General features: G+C 36.5%; 1 protein-coding gene and 1 pseudogene across 2 annotated transcripts in view; one reads left to right on the forward strand and one right to left on the reverse strand.

The window, feature by feature from the left end:
- Positions 1 to 20,171, reverse strand: part of LOC306639149 (olfactory receptor 4C16-like) — a 469,263-nt pseudogene that overhangs the window by 429,292 nt on the left and 19,800 nt on the right. The gene's annotated exons all lie outside the window — the stretch shown is intronic.
- On the forward strand, positions 10,767 to 11,699 carry LOC306639107 (olfactory receptor 4P4-like; the record flags this gene model as incomplete). Its single annotated transcript, XM_079102533.1, has 1 exon — positions 10,767 to 11,699. The coding sequence occupies one exon, from the start codon at positions 10,767 to 10,769 to the stop codon at positions 11,691 to 11,693; it is 927 nt and encodes a 308-aa protein (XP_078958659.1). The 3' UTR covers positions 11,694 to 11,699.

Below are 20,171 nucleotides of genomic sequence, written 5' to 3' on the forward strand. Positions count from 1 at the left end.
TCTCTAGTGTATTGAAAGTGAATGAGAACTGTACTTTCTCAAATATATTTTCTGTATCTATAGAGATAATTATCTGATTGTTGACCTTGACTCTATTCATGTGTTGAATCACATTTATTGACTTTTGTATGTTGAAACAACTCTTCAACCCTGGGGTGAAATCCACTTGGTCATGGTGCACTATCTTTTCACAATAGCTAAGCTATGAAACCAACCTAACTGTCCTTCAATAGAACAATGGATAAAGAAAATATGGCATACATACATGCTGGAGTATTACTCAACCCTAAAGAAGAATGAAATTATGGCATTTGCCAGTAAATGGATGGTACTGGAGACTGTCATGCTAAGTGAAATAAGCCAGTCCCCCAAACACAAATATGGAATGATTTATCTGATATAATGACACTAATCAAAATAAGATGTATCTGAGTGAGAATTATGAAAAAGAAAGAAAGAGAAAAAGAAGGAAAAAAATTTATTAAAATAAAGGAAATATCAATAGAGTATATTGATCATGCTTGATCATGGTGTACATTCTTCTTGTGTTTTTTATTGTTCGCTAATATTTTATTAAGGATTTTTCATCTGTTAAATATAATAAATGCTGATGAGGATATGGGGAAAACTGTATTTACTGTTTTGTAAATTAGTATAGCCACTATGGAAATAAGTATGGATGTTTCTTAAAAAAAAAAGTGGAGCTACATTATGATCCATCTCTATATGACTCCTCAGCACTTATCAAGGCAACATTCTTTAAAAAATGCATGTATATTCATCTTTACTGTGGCACAATTCTCAATAGCCAATTTATGGAATCAGCTTAGGTGTATCTATTAACAAATGAATGAGAAAATTACACACACACACACACACACAGAGTACAGTTTTATTAAGTCATAAAGAAGAATAAAATTGTGCAATTTGGAGTAAAATGGATGGAACTGGAAAACATCATAGTAACTAAAATAAGGCAGACTCAGAAAGACAAAAGTTATATTTTCTGTTTTGTTCAGCTTTTCTTGTTGCTGTGATCAAAAGACCTGACAAGAAAAATTTTAAAGGGGGATAAGTTTATTTAAGGACTTATGGTTTCAGAAGTTTTAGTCTGTAGTGAGCTCACTCCATTCTTTGGGGCTCCAGGTGAGACAGAACATCATTGTAGAAGAGTATGGCTGAAGAAATCATCTGGTGATGTGGCAAAGGAAGGAGGCAGGGAGGAGAGAGACCAGAGAGAGAGAGAGAGAGAGAGAGAGAGAGAGAGAGACAGAGAGAGAGGGCTCCCTTACTCAGGGACAAATATATACCCCAAAGGAACAACCCCAATGACCCACCTCCTCCAGCCATACTCTACCTCTCATAGTTACTATAACCCAGTTAACTTACATCAGAAGATTAATGTACTGATTAGGTTAAGGCTGTGATAATCCAATCATGTCACCTCTCACGTTTCCTGCATTTGTCACACATTAGCTTCTGGGGGACACCTCATATCAAATATTCCACCCTTGGCACCAAAAACCTCATGACCATTTTATGATGCAAAATACATTTAGTCCATTTCCAAGAGTCCCAATAGTCTCAACAGTTCCAGTTCAGCTTGTGGAGACTCTGACCCTGATGCACTTTGCCTGACCTCTCAGGCCTTTGAGATCTTGTTGGAAATCCCCATGACCCCCTAACTCAGCGTATGGCAATCCTGAAGAACCAGCACCACGTAGATGATGCCAAGGTTGGCTACCATTTCCACCAATAGCCAAACTTCCAGGGACCGTGGCTTCAGTAACCTCCAAGTGCCTGGGTGGCTGAACATGGTGAAATATCTTTCTAGGTCCCTTTGTGCAAGGAGAATGCCTCACTTGTCTGGTCAAGGGAATTTTTACTTTTATTTCTTCAAGTTTGAGATGGGTGTGGTCTTGCAAATTCATGAGATTCCTCAAGCCATCTTTCTTATTGTCTTTGGGCAGTCTTTGGTTTTTCTGTGGTGGCTGTAATGTCAGTAACAACCACATATTTCTTGTTCGATTTTACTTGCAGTTTTCTGGCCAAACTTTGAGTTTTTGAAATCTTTCTGGTTTGCTTCTGCTCCTGATTATCACTATGAATTTGGCTACAAGCTGCCAATATTATCATTCATTGCCACTGCCTTATTACTATACTGCCTAGAAATTGTTTTCCACCTGGTTAAGAAGCCCATTACCTTTAAATTCAGCCTTAAACAGAGTCTCATGACATGGGAGAAAATATAAATGGTTTATTTGGGGGCTCACGGTTTCAGAGATCTGAGTCCATAGGCAGTCGACTCAGTTATTTGGGGCTCAAAGTGAGGTAGATCATCATGGTGGAAGAGTGTGCCAGAGGAAAACAGCTGGGGATGTGGCACCTGGAAGCAGAGAGAAGTGGAGAGGCAGAGAGAGAGAGAGAGAGAGAGAGAGAGAGAGAGAGAGAGAGAAAGAGAGAGATACTCCCCTCCCTCACCAGTGGAAAAGAATATAAATAATTTAACCTACAGGCATGCCCCCAATGAACCTCCTCCTCCAGGTACACCTTACCTACTTATAGTTATCACCCAGTTAATCCCTATCAGGGGATTAATGCACTGTTTGGGTTAAGGTTCATAGCTCAAATATTTCACCTCTAAATTTTCTTGTATTGTCTCACACATGAGCCTTTGGAGGACACCTCATATTGGTACCATAACACTCTCCTAAGTGTAAGCCAGAGGGGAAGGAAAACAAGTAATCTCATGAAAGTAGAAGGGAGACCAACAGAGTAAAGGAAGGAGTTCAGAGGAAGGGAGGAGGAGGGAAGGGCAAGGGGTACTGCTGCATATTGAAATTAATCAAATTATGTTATTTGAATGTATACATATTCCACAATAAAACTCACTGTTCAGTGTAATTACTATGCAGCAATACAAATTAAATGAAAAAATAATCTTCAAAGCTCATTAGGTTCTCATTTATATGCACAGTTCAAAAAATTAAGTTGTTTTTAAATGTAGGTCACTTTGACATCATAATTTAAAATGTTTAAAATCTTAGGAATGTTTTCACATTGCTGCTAAATTTCCACTATGAATGGACTATAATTTGGAGGAAAATATGTAACATATCTTCAATACCAGAGGACCAAGCATTTTTTAATTTTTTTTATTTTTTGTTCTCAGTTATACATGATAATAGACTGTATTTTGACATATTATACATTATTGGAGTATAATTTTCCATTTTTTGGTTGTATATGATGTGGAGTTACACGGGTCATGTATTCACAGAACACAGGAAAGCAATGACCAATTCATTCTACTGTCTTTCCCATTCCCATTCCCCCTCCCTTCTCTTTGTTCCCTTCTATCTAATCCAATGACCTTCTATCCCCCACCCCTCTTGTTGTGAATTGGCATCTGCATATCAGAAAATACTGTGACATTTTTATGGACAAAACTGATAATTTCTTATTAGTTTGATTTGTAGTTTTGATTGCATGAGGTAATTTTTTTGTAATTAGTTATACATGACTGTGGAATGCATTTTGACATAGCATACTTAAATCGAGTGTGAATTCTCATTCTTCTGGTGGTACATCATCATTTTAGTCAGTTTTGCTGCTGTGACTAAAGGACCCAACCAGAACAAATGTAAAGGAGGTAATGTTTATTTGAGGGCTCACGGTTTCAGAGGTCTTAGTCCATAGAAGGCTGGCTCCATCCCTCAGAGTTTGAGGTAGGGCAGAACATCATGGCTGAAGAGTGTGGCAGCGGGAATCAGCTCACATGGTGATCAGTAAGCAGAGAGAGGGTACGCTGGCCAGATACAAATATATGCCCAAAGCCATGCCCCAATTCCCATCTCCTCGAGCCACACTCTACAACTTAATTTACCACTTAGTTAATCTTTATCAGGATATTAAATCACTGATTGTGTTAAGACTCTTACAACTCAATCATTTCTCCTCAGAACTTTCTTGCACTTTCTCACACATTGGCTTTTGGGGTACCCCTCACATCCAAACCATAATAATGATGTGGAATTACACCCCTCATGCAATTATATAATTATTCATGTAATTATATAATTACATAATTATCATGTAAGTACTATATATGCACGTAGGGTAATAATGCCTGATTCATTCCATTGTCCTTCCCATCCCCATATCCTCTCCCCTTCTTCCCCTCCTTTCACTTCTCCCTTCTGTCTAATCCAAAGTAACTCTATTCTTCCCTAGGCACTCCCTATTGTGAACTATCATCTGCATATCAGAGAAAAAAATTGGCATTTTGTTCTTTGAGACTGGCTTATTTCACTTAGCATGATATACTCCAACTCCATTCATTTACTGGCAAATACCATAATTTTATTTCCTCTAAGGCTGAATAATATTCCATTGTGTATATGTACCACAGTTTCTTTATACATTCATCTGTTAAAGGACACCTATATTGGTTCCACACTTTAGCTATTGTGAATTGAGCTGCTGCAAACATTGATGTGACTGCCTTACTGTAGTATGCTAATTTTATGTCCTTTGTGTATAAAGTGATGAGTGGGATAGTGGGTCAAATGGTGGTTCCATTCCATGTTTTCTGAGGAATCTCTATACTGCTCTCCAGAGTTTTTGGACCAAGTTGCCATCCCACCAGCAATGTATGAATGTACCTTTTCCCCACATCTTCACCAACATTTATTGTTTCTTATATTCTACATAATTGCCATTCTGACTAGAGTGAGATGAAATCTCAGTGAACTTTTGATTTGTATTCAGAGATCCATATTTCAAAATCTTAATTTTATTTGAATCCTACCCATATGATTCAAAATTTAAACTTGACTTTGAAATAGCACATTATTTTGTTTATCATATTTTATACTAAAGTTTGTAAATATTTTCTATGTGTCCATTCTTTATAAAGAGTGAGCATTCACAGTTATTGTGGTGTTAATTTAGCATCTGAGCTGCTTTGACTTACTAAATTACCTCCAATGCTTCTGTGGAAATATTAACAGTGCTATATAGTTCAAAAAATTAAAATATGTGTATTAAATTCAAAATCATTTTATAGACTTTTCACAATTTCCAGTGCATTTTAATGAATGTTTACAATTAATATAAAAAGGTAGAAAGGGTAGATCTTAATTTCATTTGGTTAATAGTCATTTAAGAAAGAGGAGCAGTTTAATTGAAACAAAACACAAAATTTAACTAAAAGAACAATCAAGTGATCTGGAGGAGTTAGTCATTGGCAGTTTAGTGAAATGTCTTGTGGTATGGAATAAGGTTTTAGGGAAGGCAATATAATAAGGAAAAACCTTATGGAAATGGGAACATTTAAGTTTGACCTCAACTGTGATAAGAAAAAGAAAAATTCCTTCACTATTAATATATGATCAGCCTTGATAGCAGAAGAAGAAGATTACTAACACATATAATGAATGCATAAAGATTTATTTTCTGCATAAATAATATTATGACTACTTTTTAAAATTTTTGGTTGCTAATCATAAAACCTATTCTAAGTATTTAAAATCACATATTTAAAACAATTTAATATACTTTAAAAATCACATTATAAAAGTCAAACAATAACTAGTTAAAGTGATGAGAGTTTCTTGTTAGATTTGTCCAAGAATTTCCCTAGGGATTGCCATTGGGCTTGCATCCAGATCCCTCCAGTGTCTTTAAATAAATCTCCTAACTCTCTGTGCAGCTACTTTAGGAGGCTTTAGACTCCATGCATTTAGGGAAGTGATCTTGGATACTTATTATTGCATGGAAGGAAGAAAGAGCAAAATACCCCTATGCATCTGATTTTTCTCTTTCAGTGTTGTGACAAAATTCTTATTCTCATTCTGAGTTCTCAGAGGGAAATTTCAAGATACAATTTTACGTTAAACATAAGTTGAAAGCTAGATACAGAGAATGAGAGCTTTTTCATTGATTTTCTGCATCAGATATTTGCTTCTTACTTTAGGTTAGAACTTAGTTTTTTGTTGTTGTTGTTATGAATTCAAGAATTGAATTCTATTGCTTCAAAGAATGGAATTAAATGAAGACAAATGTGAGTTATTATTTTCATATTGTTTTTCCATCTTCCTTTGCTTTTTCTTAAATATCTGCTATGTAAAAAGTCATCATTTCAAATGATCATAACATCATGTATCCTTATTCTCCCGTTTTTCAAGAACATTTTCCCTCTTGGATAAATATTCTGAAAATATAAGTGTTTGGCAACCTTTTTGTAACTTTTAGATTCTTCTAACTTAAGTAACTATTTTTAATTTTCATAGTTTATCAGACAGTTTTAAGGAATCTGTTCTAACAGAAAGTTGACAATGAGAATACTGCAGCAAAGTGCTAGTTTCGAATTTGGGACTCTTAGAGCCTGCAAAGGAGACTAAGATAAACTGTTGAATGTTTTTGCTCTCTTTCAGATAGAAAAGGAATGCCAAAAATTATGAACACCTGAATGTGTTGACAAATAATTAAATAAAATGAGCAATGAACAGAATAAATCAAGAAAATTATGCAAACTCTTGATTTTGGGTAATTGATCAATTATTTGACTTTCTTTCTTTATTCTGTGGGGTTACATAAGGAACCCAGAGTTTGCAGATTGTAGGCAAGTGCCCTGTCACTGAGCCATATCCCCAGCTATTGCTTCCTTAATTTCTGAAGATAAAAGAGAGGCCAATAGAGTTGAGGAGTGAACTTTTCCTAAATTAAATAATGTGTGTGGCAGATGAAAGGACGGTGTCTGTTCCTGGTCGTAGTCTAATATATATTCCACAAAATTTTGGCATTAAGGTTGAATGTGGTTTTACAGAAGAAAATTTCAGTAGCCATAGTTGAAGTTCAAATTATAAAATAAATGATTATTTATTTAAAAAAAAGTAGAATACATGTATATACATAAATATATATGATATACATATATATAATGTGCATACATATGATATATATATACACATATATATGTATCACTTCTTTAACAAAGGGAGAATATAATCTATGAAATAACCTAAGTATAATATAGATATTATTTTCTAGAAGTTTTTCATTCCATTATTCTTCTTTATAAAAGAGGGATTCCCTATAGATATTATATTAGAAGTCTTCTCAAATAAATGTGTTAGCTTGATTTCAGTTCTGTGAAATGAGAAATCCTATTATATATACCATATCCTGGTAATTAATTTTCACTGTAGTAGTTGTAAAAGTAATTCAAACCTCTGTAGAAATCTGTATGTCAAATCTAATGAAGAGAATTTATATCCTGAGCTTCCTTGGTCTTAAAAATTTTGAGAACATTAATACTTTTAAAATTAAAAATAAAGGAACTGATTCTAGTTAGTAGTTATAATGTGTTAAAGTCACATATCTTTACCTATTTCATGTGAACATTTTCGTTTGATTTCAAAGAATCCTAAGTGTTAGATAACATTACCACTCTCTTATAGATGGAAAAACCCAGGCTCAAAGAGTGATGTAAACTGCTTAATTATTCAACCACTAAGGCTGGATCATATATTGGAATCCACTTAGTCTAAAAGAAGCAGCACATTCATCCACAATGATAACCTGTGTTATACACCCTGAGAATTCAGCATTTGAAACTATGCTAAGAGATAGTGTCAGTTTGACAAAAAAAGACAAAGAGAAATTTGTAAATCGAGTCCTCCATATCAGCTATTATATTTCAGAGATCACTCATGAAATTGCTTCAAGTCCTATTAGGAATTTCAAAGTATATTGAGAGTTTACTCTTGTTTATACTAAAATCATACTCAGATATACGTGTACAATGAGATGCAGATATAAAGATATTCCCTGTTTCCTTAAATCAAATATTCCCTGTATAGGTGTAGGGCACAGGAATGTATCTGCCTAGGTATTTTATATTTTATATGGCAGTTCATAAAATATAATTTTAGGTATTAGCATCTTAATCTATGTTCATTTAAGTAATTGAAGAAAGGGTTTACTGAATTTCAATAATCTTGAAACAATATTACATTCATGTTTAATTATTAATAAAGAAATCTAAATAATCTATTTTGATTATATTCCCATTTGGATATTAGTCCCTGAATTCCTCAGATGTACATGTATCCTTCCATACTTTTTCCTTTTTATTCACAAGCACACAGGTACTCATTTAAACTCCTTAGTATTCCTTTCATTTATTCAAAAAAATTGTCATATTTTTCCATTTATGTGTATCTTGTTTGCTTTATGCTCAACTATATCTCTTAATGCTTTATCCAAGTTACGTGTCCTGTGTCGACCCACTTAAGACAATTAAGTTTCTATCTATTATTCTATGATAAAATATATCACCACTTGTTTCCCATTCCATTATCAGCAGGTATTTAGGTCAATTCCCTTTTTCAAGTAGGACCAAGGCTTCAGTGAATATTCTTGTGAATTCTTTGTGGTTTCCCTAGATCAAAGTTTATTCTCTAAACCATTATCGTATTTTTATAGATAGGCTTTTGCATTTTATTTTTACAAGGCTGATGAGTGAAACTATTATCTAAATGTTGTTTAATTTTTATTGCCATGATTGTTAATGAGTGGGAGAATTTTTATATATGTTATTACCCCATTGTAATTTCCTTTCTGTATATTGCCCATTCAAATTTTGCTCTTTCAGTAAAATTGAGTGACTTAGATTCACATTATAGATATGAAGGTGTTATAAAGATTTATTACCATTTTGTCACTTCTTAAAATACTTTCCCAGTATGACATTTTGTTGGATATAATATTTAAGTATATTACACATTTTATTATGAACTTTTTTGCTTAGAATTTTTCCTAGTCTAAGCTTATTCACCTACTTATTCCTAAATATTTGTTTTAGTTTTATTTGATACATTTGCATAGTTCAACCATCTGAAATATATTTCTTGTGACTAATAAGAAATTTTCTTTTCTTTTTTATGGGGGTTGGGTGGGTACAGGGCATCTTCTCAAGTGGAGACTCAAGTTCTAATATTAGTAACAGAAAAATCTTGTATTTTGAGATGTTACTTTAAACATAGATTAAATCCAATGTATTTCTGTGCTTGTTTATTGCCTGTATTTGCATTGTCATCTCTATTTAATGACACTTCTTTGTCATATATTTTTAATGTACTTCAATATCTGCAAAGATATTTTTATTTACCTGTGCTGGATATTGACTAGTGCTGAATTTTGGAAGCTTACTTTTCAAACTTTTAGTAAAAACTTTGTCACAATTTAATTTATAATTATTGATGGTATTGGTTAATTGGGAACAAATTGTTTTCTTTTTAGTGCACTCATCCTTCCTAACCATAAATCATGTAAATTGGTTTTAATTTTTTTAAAATTTCTAATAAAATTCCATGTTTATGAAGAAGTTTCCATTTTCAGCAATGGTATATATAAAAACAATTTTCAAGCTTTTACTCAAAAAATTTATATGACATTTCAGGTCCATTGCAATTGGACTTTTTCAACAATTCTAGAGAGTGCTACCTACCCCCCAAAATAGAAATTAAACCAGAAGTTGTTAACTTGAGGTTCATACAGAAACTTAGACCCACACCTCCATCATATGTCTAAAGTCATATTGAAAATCTCTTTGTATATCAAATGTGATATTTCTAAAACATTTTTCATTGGAACACATACAGTGCAAAGGGCATGATTTCCTTGCTGTTCTAACTCTTTACAAGCTTGCTGACAAATTTTTCTCAGTGATTAGGATTTATCTTCTATAAACCAGGCTTGAGTTTTGCAGTTGTGTGACTCCTTTTAGATCAAGTTACTCCAAGTCGCAAAAAGGAAGAAAGAGATGTAGGGTGGTCATTTGCATCAAATAAATATTTTTTTTTCTTTTTACTGACATATTCCAGGATTTGACAATGAACATATAGCCAGCCTGTTGAGGGAAAAAAACATGATTCAATTCTGAGATCCAAAGCAGTAAAACAGAAAAATCTCTGAATGCAAGTGTCTCTGCAAGTTTGCTATTGCAAGAAGAAATGCTAGGAAATCTGACAACAGACCCACATCATGAGAACTTGAGAACTCCTGGATGAGACAGGAAAATGGACATGGAAAAAAGGAAAAGTCTAGGAAGTAATAACCATTCTGGAGGTCCATACGATGGATTAACCCTCTTCTCCACAGATTGGTCTGTTGCTTCCCTCTCCCTTCATTTTTTAGAAACATTTTCTTAAGTCCTAAAAGGACTTGAGATTGTTATCCAGAGGTTTAATATTTGTATGAGTTTGCTAAAGTATGTTGTCACTAGACATGATTGAGTTTTAAGTTTATCAGTTTAGAAGAACTGAGAATGAGAGTATCTATCCTCTCTTTGAAAAACAAACTATTGGCTTTTTAAACACACTGGAGATTTCAAAGCTACTAATAAGTTGTAAAACTGAAACACCATCTTAAATTGAACTGAAAAACTGTGTTTTGTGCTTAAAGTATTCACCTTATTTTTCGTGGTGTGAGGGTTTGGGATTCAGGATTGATTTTCTGTGCTGTTCCTGTTACTACTGAGTCTGCTCTAATGACCTGCATTCTACTTAACAGTAAATATTCTACATATTTTATCCATTGCTCTACTCCTAGTGCCAATTATACTGATTCATTCATAATAAAAAATCAATATATGTATTTACTGAACACATGATTTTGAAAATAAATCAATGATTTCCAATGGTCTAGTGTTTCAGGTATATTATCCTCTTCCTTTAAATAATCAAGCCCATGAAAAAAAAATGGAATATGAAAACATTACCAAATTTATTCTTCTGGGACTATTTAGTAATGCAGATGTGAAGATTCCCTGCTCTGTGATATTTTCACTTTGCTATCTTGCAATTCTTTCAGGAAACTTGGCCATTCTTCTCACCATCAGGGGAAGCCACCTTGGTGAGCAACCCATGTACTTTTTCCTCAGCTACCTGTCCTTCATGGATGTCTGTTTTACTTCCACAGTGGCCCCCAAACTGATCATAGACTTATTGATTCAGTGGAACACCATCTCCTTCAGTGGCTGTGTGTCCCAGATGTTTCATGCCCACTTCTTTGGAGCCACTGAGATCTTTATCTTGGTGGCCATGGCCTATGATCGCTATGTAGCCATCTGTAGACCCCTTCACTATGTGGTCATCATGAGCAGAAGGTCGTGCTACATCCTTGTGATGGCTTCTGTCATTGGAGCGTTTATCCATTCACTGATGCAGGTGTTGATCATTGTTCAACTTCCCTTCTGTGGCCCCAATCAGATAGACCACTATTTCTGTGATGTCTTCCCCCTGTTGAAGTTGGCCTGCACTGACACGAGGCTCTTGAAGATCATAATCGTTACCACCACAGGGGTGCTGTCCATTCTGACCTTTGTTGCCTTGGTAATTTCTTACATCATCATCCTGTCCACCTTGAGGACTCGCTCATCTGAGGGCCGCCGCAAAGCGCTCTCCACCTGTGGCTCGCACATCATGGTTGTGCTCATGTTCTTCTTGCCCCTCATCTTCACCTATGTCCCCATGGCTGATTCTGTCAGTGATGACAAAGTGTTTGCTCTGTTATACACCATGATTGCCCCCTTGTTCAACCCTCTCATCTACACACTGAGAAATACAGACATGAAGAATGCCATGAGGAAAGTGTGGGGCCCACACAAATTATCGGAAGGGACTTGAAGCCTCAGGGTTGGCACTCTTGGCCTGATCTTGTTCTCTACACTGAATCAATGTCAGTAAACAGGGCAGGTGCAGAGAGGTGGTATGCATCACCCACAGCAGCACGCCTTGAAGAGAGAAGACCGCTGGCCACTCTCCTTGCATTTCTTTACTTTTCTGAGACCTTACACAAGAGAAGGGAACCAGATGATCTCCAGGTTCTTCCTGGCTCTGACATTCTAACAGTTAATCTGTCCTTCATAAACCAAGACAAAAGAAACATTATGTTACTGATATTGATTCAAATTAGAAAGGCTTCATGGTTTGTCAGTATGCCCTGTCTCAGGAAGCAGGTTTCTAAAATGAGACATCTGCTATAGACACAGAATTAAGAACTTTACTGAGGCTTCAACTGCAATTAAAAGATGACAAAATAAAAGAAAGATGTATCTGTTGCTTATTCTAAGGTTTGAAAAGAGTGTGATGCAATGTAGTTTTCCTATTCACATTGTAATTGATGGAAGATACGGTAAGTGATTCTGAGGTTTTTTTTTTTTTTTTTTTTTTGTAAACAAATGGGATACCTGTTGTTTCTCTGTTTGTACATGGAGCCTATGCATACCATTTGTGTAATCATAAATTTACATAGGGTAATGTTTTTTGATTCATTCTGTTATATTTTCACTTCCCCCCACCCTTCCCACCCTTTTCCCTCTCTACTGTCCTTCTTTCCTCCATTCTTACTACCCTCCTTAACCCTAAACCTAAACCTAACTCTAACCCTAACACTAACCCCTCCCAAACCCCATTGTATGTACTCATCCGCTTATCAGTGAGATCATTCGTCCTTTAGTTTTTTGAGATTGGTTTATCTCACTTAGCATGATATCCTCCAATTTCATCATTTGCCTGCAAATGCCATAATTTTATCATTCTTTATGGTGGAGTAATATTCCATTGTATATATATGCTACAGTTTCTTTATCCATTCATCAATTGAAGGACATCTAGATGGGTTCCACAATCTGGCAATGGTGAATTGAGCAGCAATGAACATTGGTGTGGCTGTATCTCTGTAGTATGCTGATTTTTAGTCCTTTGGGTATAGGACAAGGAGTGGGATAGCTGGGTCAAATGGTGGTTCCATAACAAGTTTTCTGAGGAATTTCCACACTGCTTTCCAGATTGGCTGCACTAATTTGTAACCCCACCAGCAATGTTTGAGTGTACCTTTTTCCCACATCCTCGCCAACACCTATTGTTGCTTATGTTCTTGATAATTGCCATTCTAATTGGGGTGAGATGGAATCTTAGGGTGGTTTTGGTTTGCATTTCTCTTATTACTAGGGATGTTGAACATTTTTTCATATATCTGTTGATTGCTTGTACATCTTCTTCTGTGAAGTGTCTGTTCATTTCCTTAGCCCATTTGTTGATTGGATTATTTGTATTCTTGGTGTAGGGTTTTTTGAGTTCTTTATGTATTCTGGAGATTAGCTCTCTATCTGACGTATGAATGGCAAAGATATTCTCCCATTCTGTAGGCTCTCTCTTCACATTACTGAAAGTTTCCTTTGCTGAGAGAAAGCTTTTTAGTTTGAATCTACCCAGCTGTTAATTTTTCCTTTTACTTCTTGTGCTATGGGAGTCCTGTTAAGGAAATATGATCCTAAGCCAACAGGTTGAAGATTTTGTACTTACTTTTTCATCTATAAGATACAGGATCTCTGGTCTGATTCTGAGGTCCTTGATCCATTTTGAGTTGAGTTTTATGCAGGGTGAGAGATAGGGGTTTAATTTCATTCTGTTGCATGTGGTTTTCCAATTTTCCCAGCATCATTTGTTAAAGAGGCTATCATTTCTCCATTGCATATTTTTGGCACCTTTGTCTAGTATGAGAAAATTGTATTTATTTGGGTTTGTGTCCATGTCCTCTATTCTGTACCATTGATCTACCTGTCTATTTTGGTACCAATACAATGCCTTTTTTGTTACTATTGCTTGTAATAGAGTTGAAGATCTGGTATGGCGATACCCCTTGCTTCGCTCTTTCTACTGAGTATTGCTTTAGCTATTCTGGGTTTTTTATTCTTCCAGATGAATTTCATGATTACTTGCTCTATTTCTGTAAGGTACATCATTGGGATTTTAATTGAAATTGCATTTAATCTGTATAGCACTTTAGGTAGTATGGCCATTTTGACAATATTAATTTTTCCTATCCATGAACATGGGAGATCTTTCCATCTTCTAAGGTTTTCTTTAATTTCTTTATTTTGTGTTCTGTAGTTCTCATTATAGAGGTCTTTCACCTCTTTTGTGAGATTGATTCCAAAATATTTTATTTTTTTTGAGGCTATTGTGAATGGGGTAGTTTTCCTAACTTCTCTTTCTGAAGATTCATCACTTATGTATAAAAATGCATTGGATTTATGAGCATATTCTTGTAACGTGCTATTTTACTTTATTCACTTATGAGTTCTAAAAATTTTCTGGTTGGATTTCCATGTTCCTCTAAATATATAATCATGTCATCAGCGAACAGGGATAGTATGAGTTCTTCTTTTCCTATTTGTATCCCTTTAATTTCTTTGGTTTGTCTAATTGCTCTGGCTAGAGTGTCAAGAACAATGTTGAATAGAAGTGGTGAAAGAGGGCATCCCTGCCTTGTTCCAGTTTTTAGGGGGAATGCTTTCAGTTTTTCACCATTTAGAATGATATTGGCCATGGGCTTAGTGTAGATGGCCTTTATGATGTTAAGGAATGTTCCCACTATCCCAATTTTTTCTAGTGTTTTGAGCATGAAGGGGTGCTGTATTTTATCAAATGCTTTTTCTGCATCTATCAAAATAATCATGTGATTCTCAACTTTAACTCTGTTTATATGGTGAATTACATTTATTGATTTCCAGATGTTGAACCAACCTTGCATCCCTGGGATAAAGCCCACTTGATCGTGGTGTACTATCTTTTATTATATTTTTGTGTGTGATTTGCTAAAATTTTCTTGAGAATTTTGCGTCGATGTTCATTAAGGTTATTGGTCTGAAATTTTCTTTCCTTGATGTGTCTTTGTCTGGTTTAGGTATCAGGGTGATATTGTCTTCATAGAATGAGTTTGGGAGGGTTCCCTCCTCTTCTATTTCATGGAATACTTTGAGGAGTATTTGAATGAGCTCTTCTTTAAAGGTTTTGTAAAACTCCGCTGAGAACCCATCTGGTCCCGGACTTTTCTTTGTTGGTAGGCTTTGATGACCTCTTCATTATCATTGCTTGAAATTGATTTATTTAACTTGTGTATATCCTCCTCATTCAGTTTAGGTAATTCATATGTCTCTAGAAACTTGTTGATGTCTTGGAGGTTTCCTGTTTGTTGCAGTATAGATTTTCATAATAGCTTCTAATTATGTTTTGTATTTCACTTATGTCTGTTGTGATATTTCCTTGTTTATTCCAAATATTAGTCATTTGAGTTTTCTTCCTATTTCTCTTTTTTAGTGTGGCTAAGGTTTATCCATTTTTTTTTTAATTTTTTCTAAGAACCAAATATTTATTTTTTTAATTTTTCTCGTTTTTTCTATTGTTTCAATTTCATTGATTTTGGCCCTGATTTTAACTATTTCCTGTCTTCTACTACTTTTGGTTTTGGTCTGCTCTTCCTTTTCTAGGGCTTTGAGCTTAGTGTTAAGTCATTTATTCGTTGATTTCTATTTCTTTTGTTGAATGGGACCCATGAAATAAATCTTCCTCTAAGTACTGCTTTCATAATGTCACAGAGATTTTGATATGATATGTCTTTGTTCTCGTTTACTTCTAAGAGTTTTTTTTAATTTCACTCCTAATGTCTTCTATTGTCCATTCATCATATAATAGTGCATTATTTAATCTCCAGGTGTTGGAGAAGTTTCTGTTTTTTATTCTGTCGTTTATTTGTAATTTCAATCCATTATGATTTCATAGAATACAAGGTAGTATCTCTATCTTCTTGTATTTGCTAACAGTAGCTTTGAGGCATAAAATAGGGTCTATTTTAGAGAAGGATCCATGTGCTGCTGCGAAGAAAGTGTATTCATTCTTTGTTGGATGGTATATTCTATTCATGTCCATTAAGTCTAAATTGTTGATTGTGTTATTGAGATCTATGGTTTCTTTATTCAATTTTTGTTTGGAGGATCTATTCAGTGGTGAGAGAGGTGTGTTAAAATCGCCTAGTATTATTGGGTTGTGGTCTATGTGATTCCTGAAATTCAGAAGGATTTGTTTGATGTACAGGGATGCACCATTGTTTGGGGCATAAATATTTACTACAGTTATGTCTTACTGATTTATGGTTCCCTTAAGCAGTATGTAATGACCTTCTTTATCCCTTCTGACTAGTTTTGGCTTGAAGTCCACATTATCTGAAATGAGGATGGATACTCCAGCTTTTTTGTTGTGTCCATGTGCATGGTATGTTTTTTCCCATCCTTTCACCTTTAGTCTATGGGTATCTGTTTCTATGAGATAAGTCTCTTGCAGGGAGCATATTGTTGGATTTTTCTTTTTAATCCAATCTGCCAGTCAATGTCTTTTGATTGATGAGTTCAGGCCATTAACTTTCAAGGTTATTATTGTGATATGATTTTATTCCCAGTCATTTGACTCATTTTTGTTTTTTGACATGATTTGGTTTCTCCTTTATTTGGCTATTCCTTTAGGCTAGTTCCCCCTGTTGCTGATTTGCATCATTGTTTTTCATCTCTTCCTCATGGAATATTTTGCTGAGAATGTTCTGTAATGCTGGCTTTCTTTTCATAAATTCCTTTAGCTTTTGTTTATCATGGAAGGATCTTATTTCATCGTCAAATCTGAAACTAAGTTTTGCTGGGTATAAGATTCTTGGTTGGCATCCGTTTTCTTTCAGGGCTTGGTAAATGTTGTTCTAGGCCCTCTAGCTTTTAGGGTCTGGATTGAAAAATCTGCTGATATTCTTATTGATTTCCCTCTGAATGTAATTTTATTCTTTTGTCTCGCAGCCTTTAAAATTCTGTCGTTATTTTGTATGTTAAGTATTTTCATAATAATATGCCTTGGTGTGGGTCTGTTGTAATTTTTTATACTTGGAGTCCTATAAGCCTCTTGTACTTAGTTTTCCATGTTGTTCTTTAGATTTCGGAAATTTTCTGATATTATTTCATTGAATAGATTGTTCATTCCTTTGGTTTGTTTCTCTAACCCTTCTCAATCCCAATAATTCTTAAATTTGGCCTTTTCATGATATCCCATAATTCTTGTAGAGTCTGTTCATGATTTCTTACCATCTTCTCTGTTTCTTCAACTTTGTTTTCAAGGTTAAATATTTTGTCCTCAATGTCTGAGGTTCTGTCTTTCAGGTGTTCTATCCTACTGGTTATGCTTTCTATGGAGTTTTTAACTTGGTTTATTGTTTCCTTCATTTCAAGGATTTCTTTTTGTTTGTTTGTTTTTTTTTTTTTTTTTCAGTATCTCTAACTCTATTGAAATGATCTCTTGCTTCCCATATTTGCTCTTTTAACCGTTGATTGGTGCAATCATTCAGTGCCTGCATTTGCTCTTTCATCTCCTCCTTCAATGCCTGCATTTGCTCTTTTATCTTCTCGTTTGCTTCCCTGATTGTTTTAATTATGTACATTCTGAACTCCCTTTCTGACATTTCTTCTGCTGTGCTGTCATTGGGTTTTATTGATATAGTATCTAGATTTGTTTGGGATATTTTCTTCTCTTGTTTTCTCATATTGGTCAGATGTCAGTGGGACTCTGAGATATTGCAGATTTCCTCTATTGGCTTGTCGTTTCCCTGTAGATTTCCAGTATATCACCTTCTAGCCTTCAGTAGCCTGAAGTCTTGGGGGAACTTGATAATGCAGAGCTACCAAAGAAAGCTGTCCCTAGCCCACTATTGTTTCCAGGGCTTGGAGCTGGGTCAGTGTGGAAAGGTTCTCACTGGGGGGCCTGCTCCGAGAATCTGGCTGTGTGGAAGGAGCCCACTGCCAGAGGGAACAGGGCTACTGGGGAAGACTCTAGCTGCCCTGCCCTGCTTTGAGAAGCTGCCCCTGTCCAGGCCTGCTGCCCTGGCCGAGGTTCACCTGGTGGGGGAGACTCCCATGGCTCTATTTTAGTCTGAGTCTCTCAATGCCTTCCCTTCTTGAATCTTGGGTTCTAGAGCGACAGGAGATGCAGTCACCTTCTAGTTCACCATCTTGGATCACCCCGTGGAAAGAGCCTGCCACGGGAGGAAGCAGAGCTGCTTGGAGTAGTCTCTGGCAACTCTGCCCTTGTCCCAGAGGCTGCCTGCAGGTCGGAGCTCACCGCTGGCTCCGGGACTTGTGGCTGGCTCTGTGTAGAAAGACTCTCACTGGGCAGTCTGCTCTGAGAAGCTGGCAGTGAAAGGAGCCTGCTGCCAGAGGGAGTAGGGCTGCTTGAGGAAGTCCATGGCTGCCCTTTCCTGGTCCCTGAAGCTTCCTGTGGACCCGTAAGTGATTCTTAATAATCTTTTTTACTAATCAGAAGTTTCAAATTGAGGCTGCGAGTATGAAATTGATGAAATAGAAACTTCTAGAGTTCTTCCCCAACAGAAATATCAATTTGAACAATTGTCAACGTGCATATATCCTTTCACAAGAGTTTCAAAACCATGTGAGATTTTATAACATCTGAGTGGAACACAGACATTAGAAAAGATGAATTGGAAAAGGCAGGAAGAAGAGTTTTACCTTCTCTGAATCACTCTTTTTCCCAACCCCAAGCATGAAGAGCAATACTTTCCCAGCCAGAAAGATGAGGAAAGTGAGCACTGAACTTGGCCATAGACCCCTATGTGGGCCCTGCCTCAGTAAAATCTAGTGCTGTGCAGACTCTTTTAGCATCAGAATCTATTCCCAGTACCTGTGGACTAACCTCTAGCTCACCACAGCACCAGAGGTCCAGAGTCTAGGTCTACCTTCAAGTTCTAGGAGCCTGCCTCACCACTAGCCCAACTCTACTAGCCCATGGCTCTAGACCAAACACATCAAAAGACTGACCTTTGCCACAGGTGTTAGAATGGTCCCATGATCCTAGTCATCAGGCTGGTTCTTACAAACTCAGTCTTCAAGAAGATACTTCTGATACAAGCTCCAAGCTGGCACCTGTGGATTGAACTTCCAAGTCTACCCAACTGCCAGGCTGGAGTCTGTAGCCCCAAATCCAAGCCTGTCCCATAGCACCAGGATTCAGGCCCACTCCAGCACTAGATTTGTCCTGTGACTCTGTTCATAAGGCCATCATCATCTCTGAGTGCAGGACAAACCCTGCAGATATAGACTCCAGGATGTTACCCACTGTCTGAACTTCCAAGCCTTCCCTCCTGCCAAATAGGATCCAATGACCCCAGGTTCTAGTCCAGGATCGTCCCCCTGGCCCCAGGCACCACACTGGTGCTGTGCATACAGCCCCATGTTTAATCAGTGTCAGGTCAGTCACCATGGCCTCATGCTCAAGGCCTGTCCTGTCACAAACAACAGATTAAGGAGCCATTCTTGTCCTGGTAATTCCCATTCCTGGACCAGTTACCAGAATCTCAGGTTCATGGACCATCCTTTTGGCCCATGTTCCAGTTTATCCCCAAGGTAACTAACCTCCAGATCAGCTAACATGTATGCTAGCCTCAGTGGTCTTAGGCTTCAGGCCAATCTTCAAAGTCCAGGTAACAGGCTAATATCAGACTGGCTCTAGGCTATATGTACCCAGTCTACATGCCTAGCTCATACCAGTTTCAGGCTCCAGGATGGTATATGGTCCAAGATCCTTTGGTATTTAGGATCTATGCCAAATCCAGAATACCTAGTGTCCAAGTTCTTTTCAGCAGATTCCAAAGACAGAATGTTTCCTATAAACTACATTTCCAGGATAACCCCTGTAGACCCAGGCTCCAAACCAGTCACCACAGACCTACAATCCTATCTGGAGAATCAGTCTCCAGGACAAGCCATAGGCACTGAGTCCACAGATTCATCTCAGTTTTAGAAGAACAAGGCCTAATTGAGTTATTAGAATCACCTATAGATCAGAATGTCTCCTGTGGACAAAGACTGAAGTCCATCCACTATGCATATAATCAATAGATCCATCTCAGTGTGTCCAGGATTCAAAAAAAATTTCATGGAACTAGATACCAGGCCTGCCAATTCCTTCTTATATATCTCATCTATTCTTTAAGTCTGTGTGCTTTATCCATGAGAACCTTGCTATGGATGGAATGTCATGAATTCACAACTCACATGTTGAAATCCTAACCGCATCAGGATGCCATGAGAAGATGGAGGCTTAAAGAGCAATTCAGTTGTGAAGGCCGAGTCCTCAAGCATGGGATTGGTACCCCAACAACAAGAGAGGAGGGAGCCTGAATTCCCTCCCTCTGTGCCCTCTGCCATAAGAAGATATGGCAGAAGATGGACATCTGAAAACCAGCAAGAGGTCCCTCCCAGGAACCAAGTAAACTGA

Source organism: Sciurus vulgaris (assembly GCF_902686455.1).
Source record: "Sciurus vulgaris genome assembly, chromosome: 11".
In the NCBI taxonomy this organism is placed as follows: domain Eukaryota; kingdom Metazoa; phylum Chordata; class Mammalia; order Rodentia; family Sciuridae; genus Sciurus; species Sciurus vulgaris.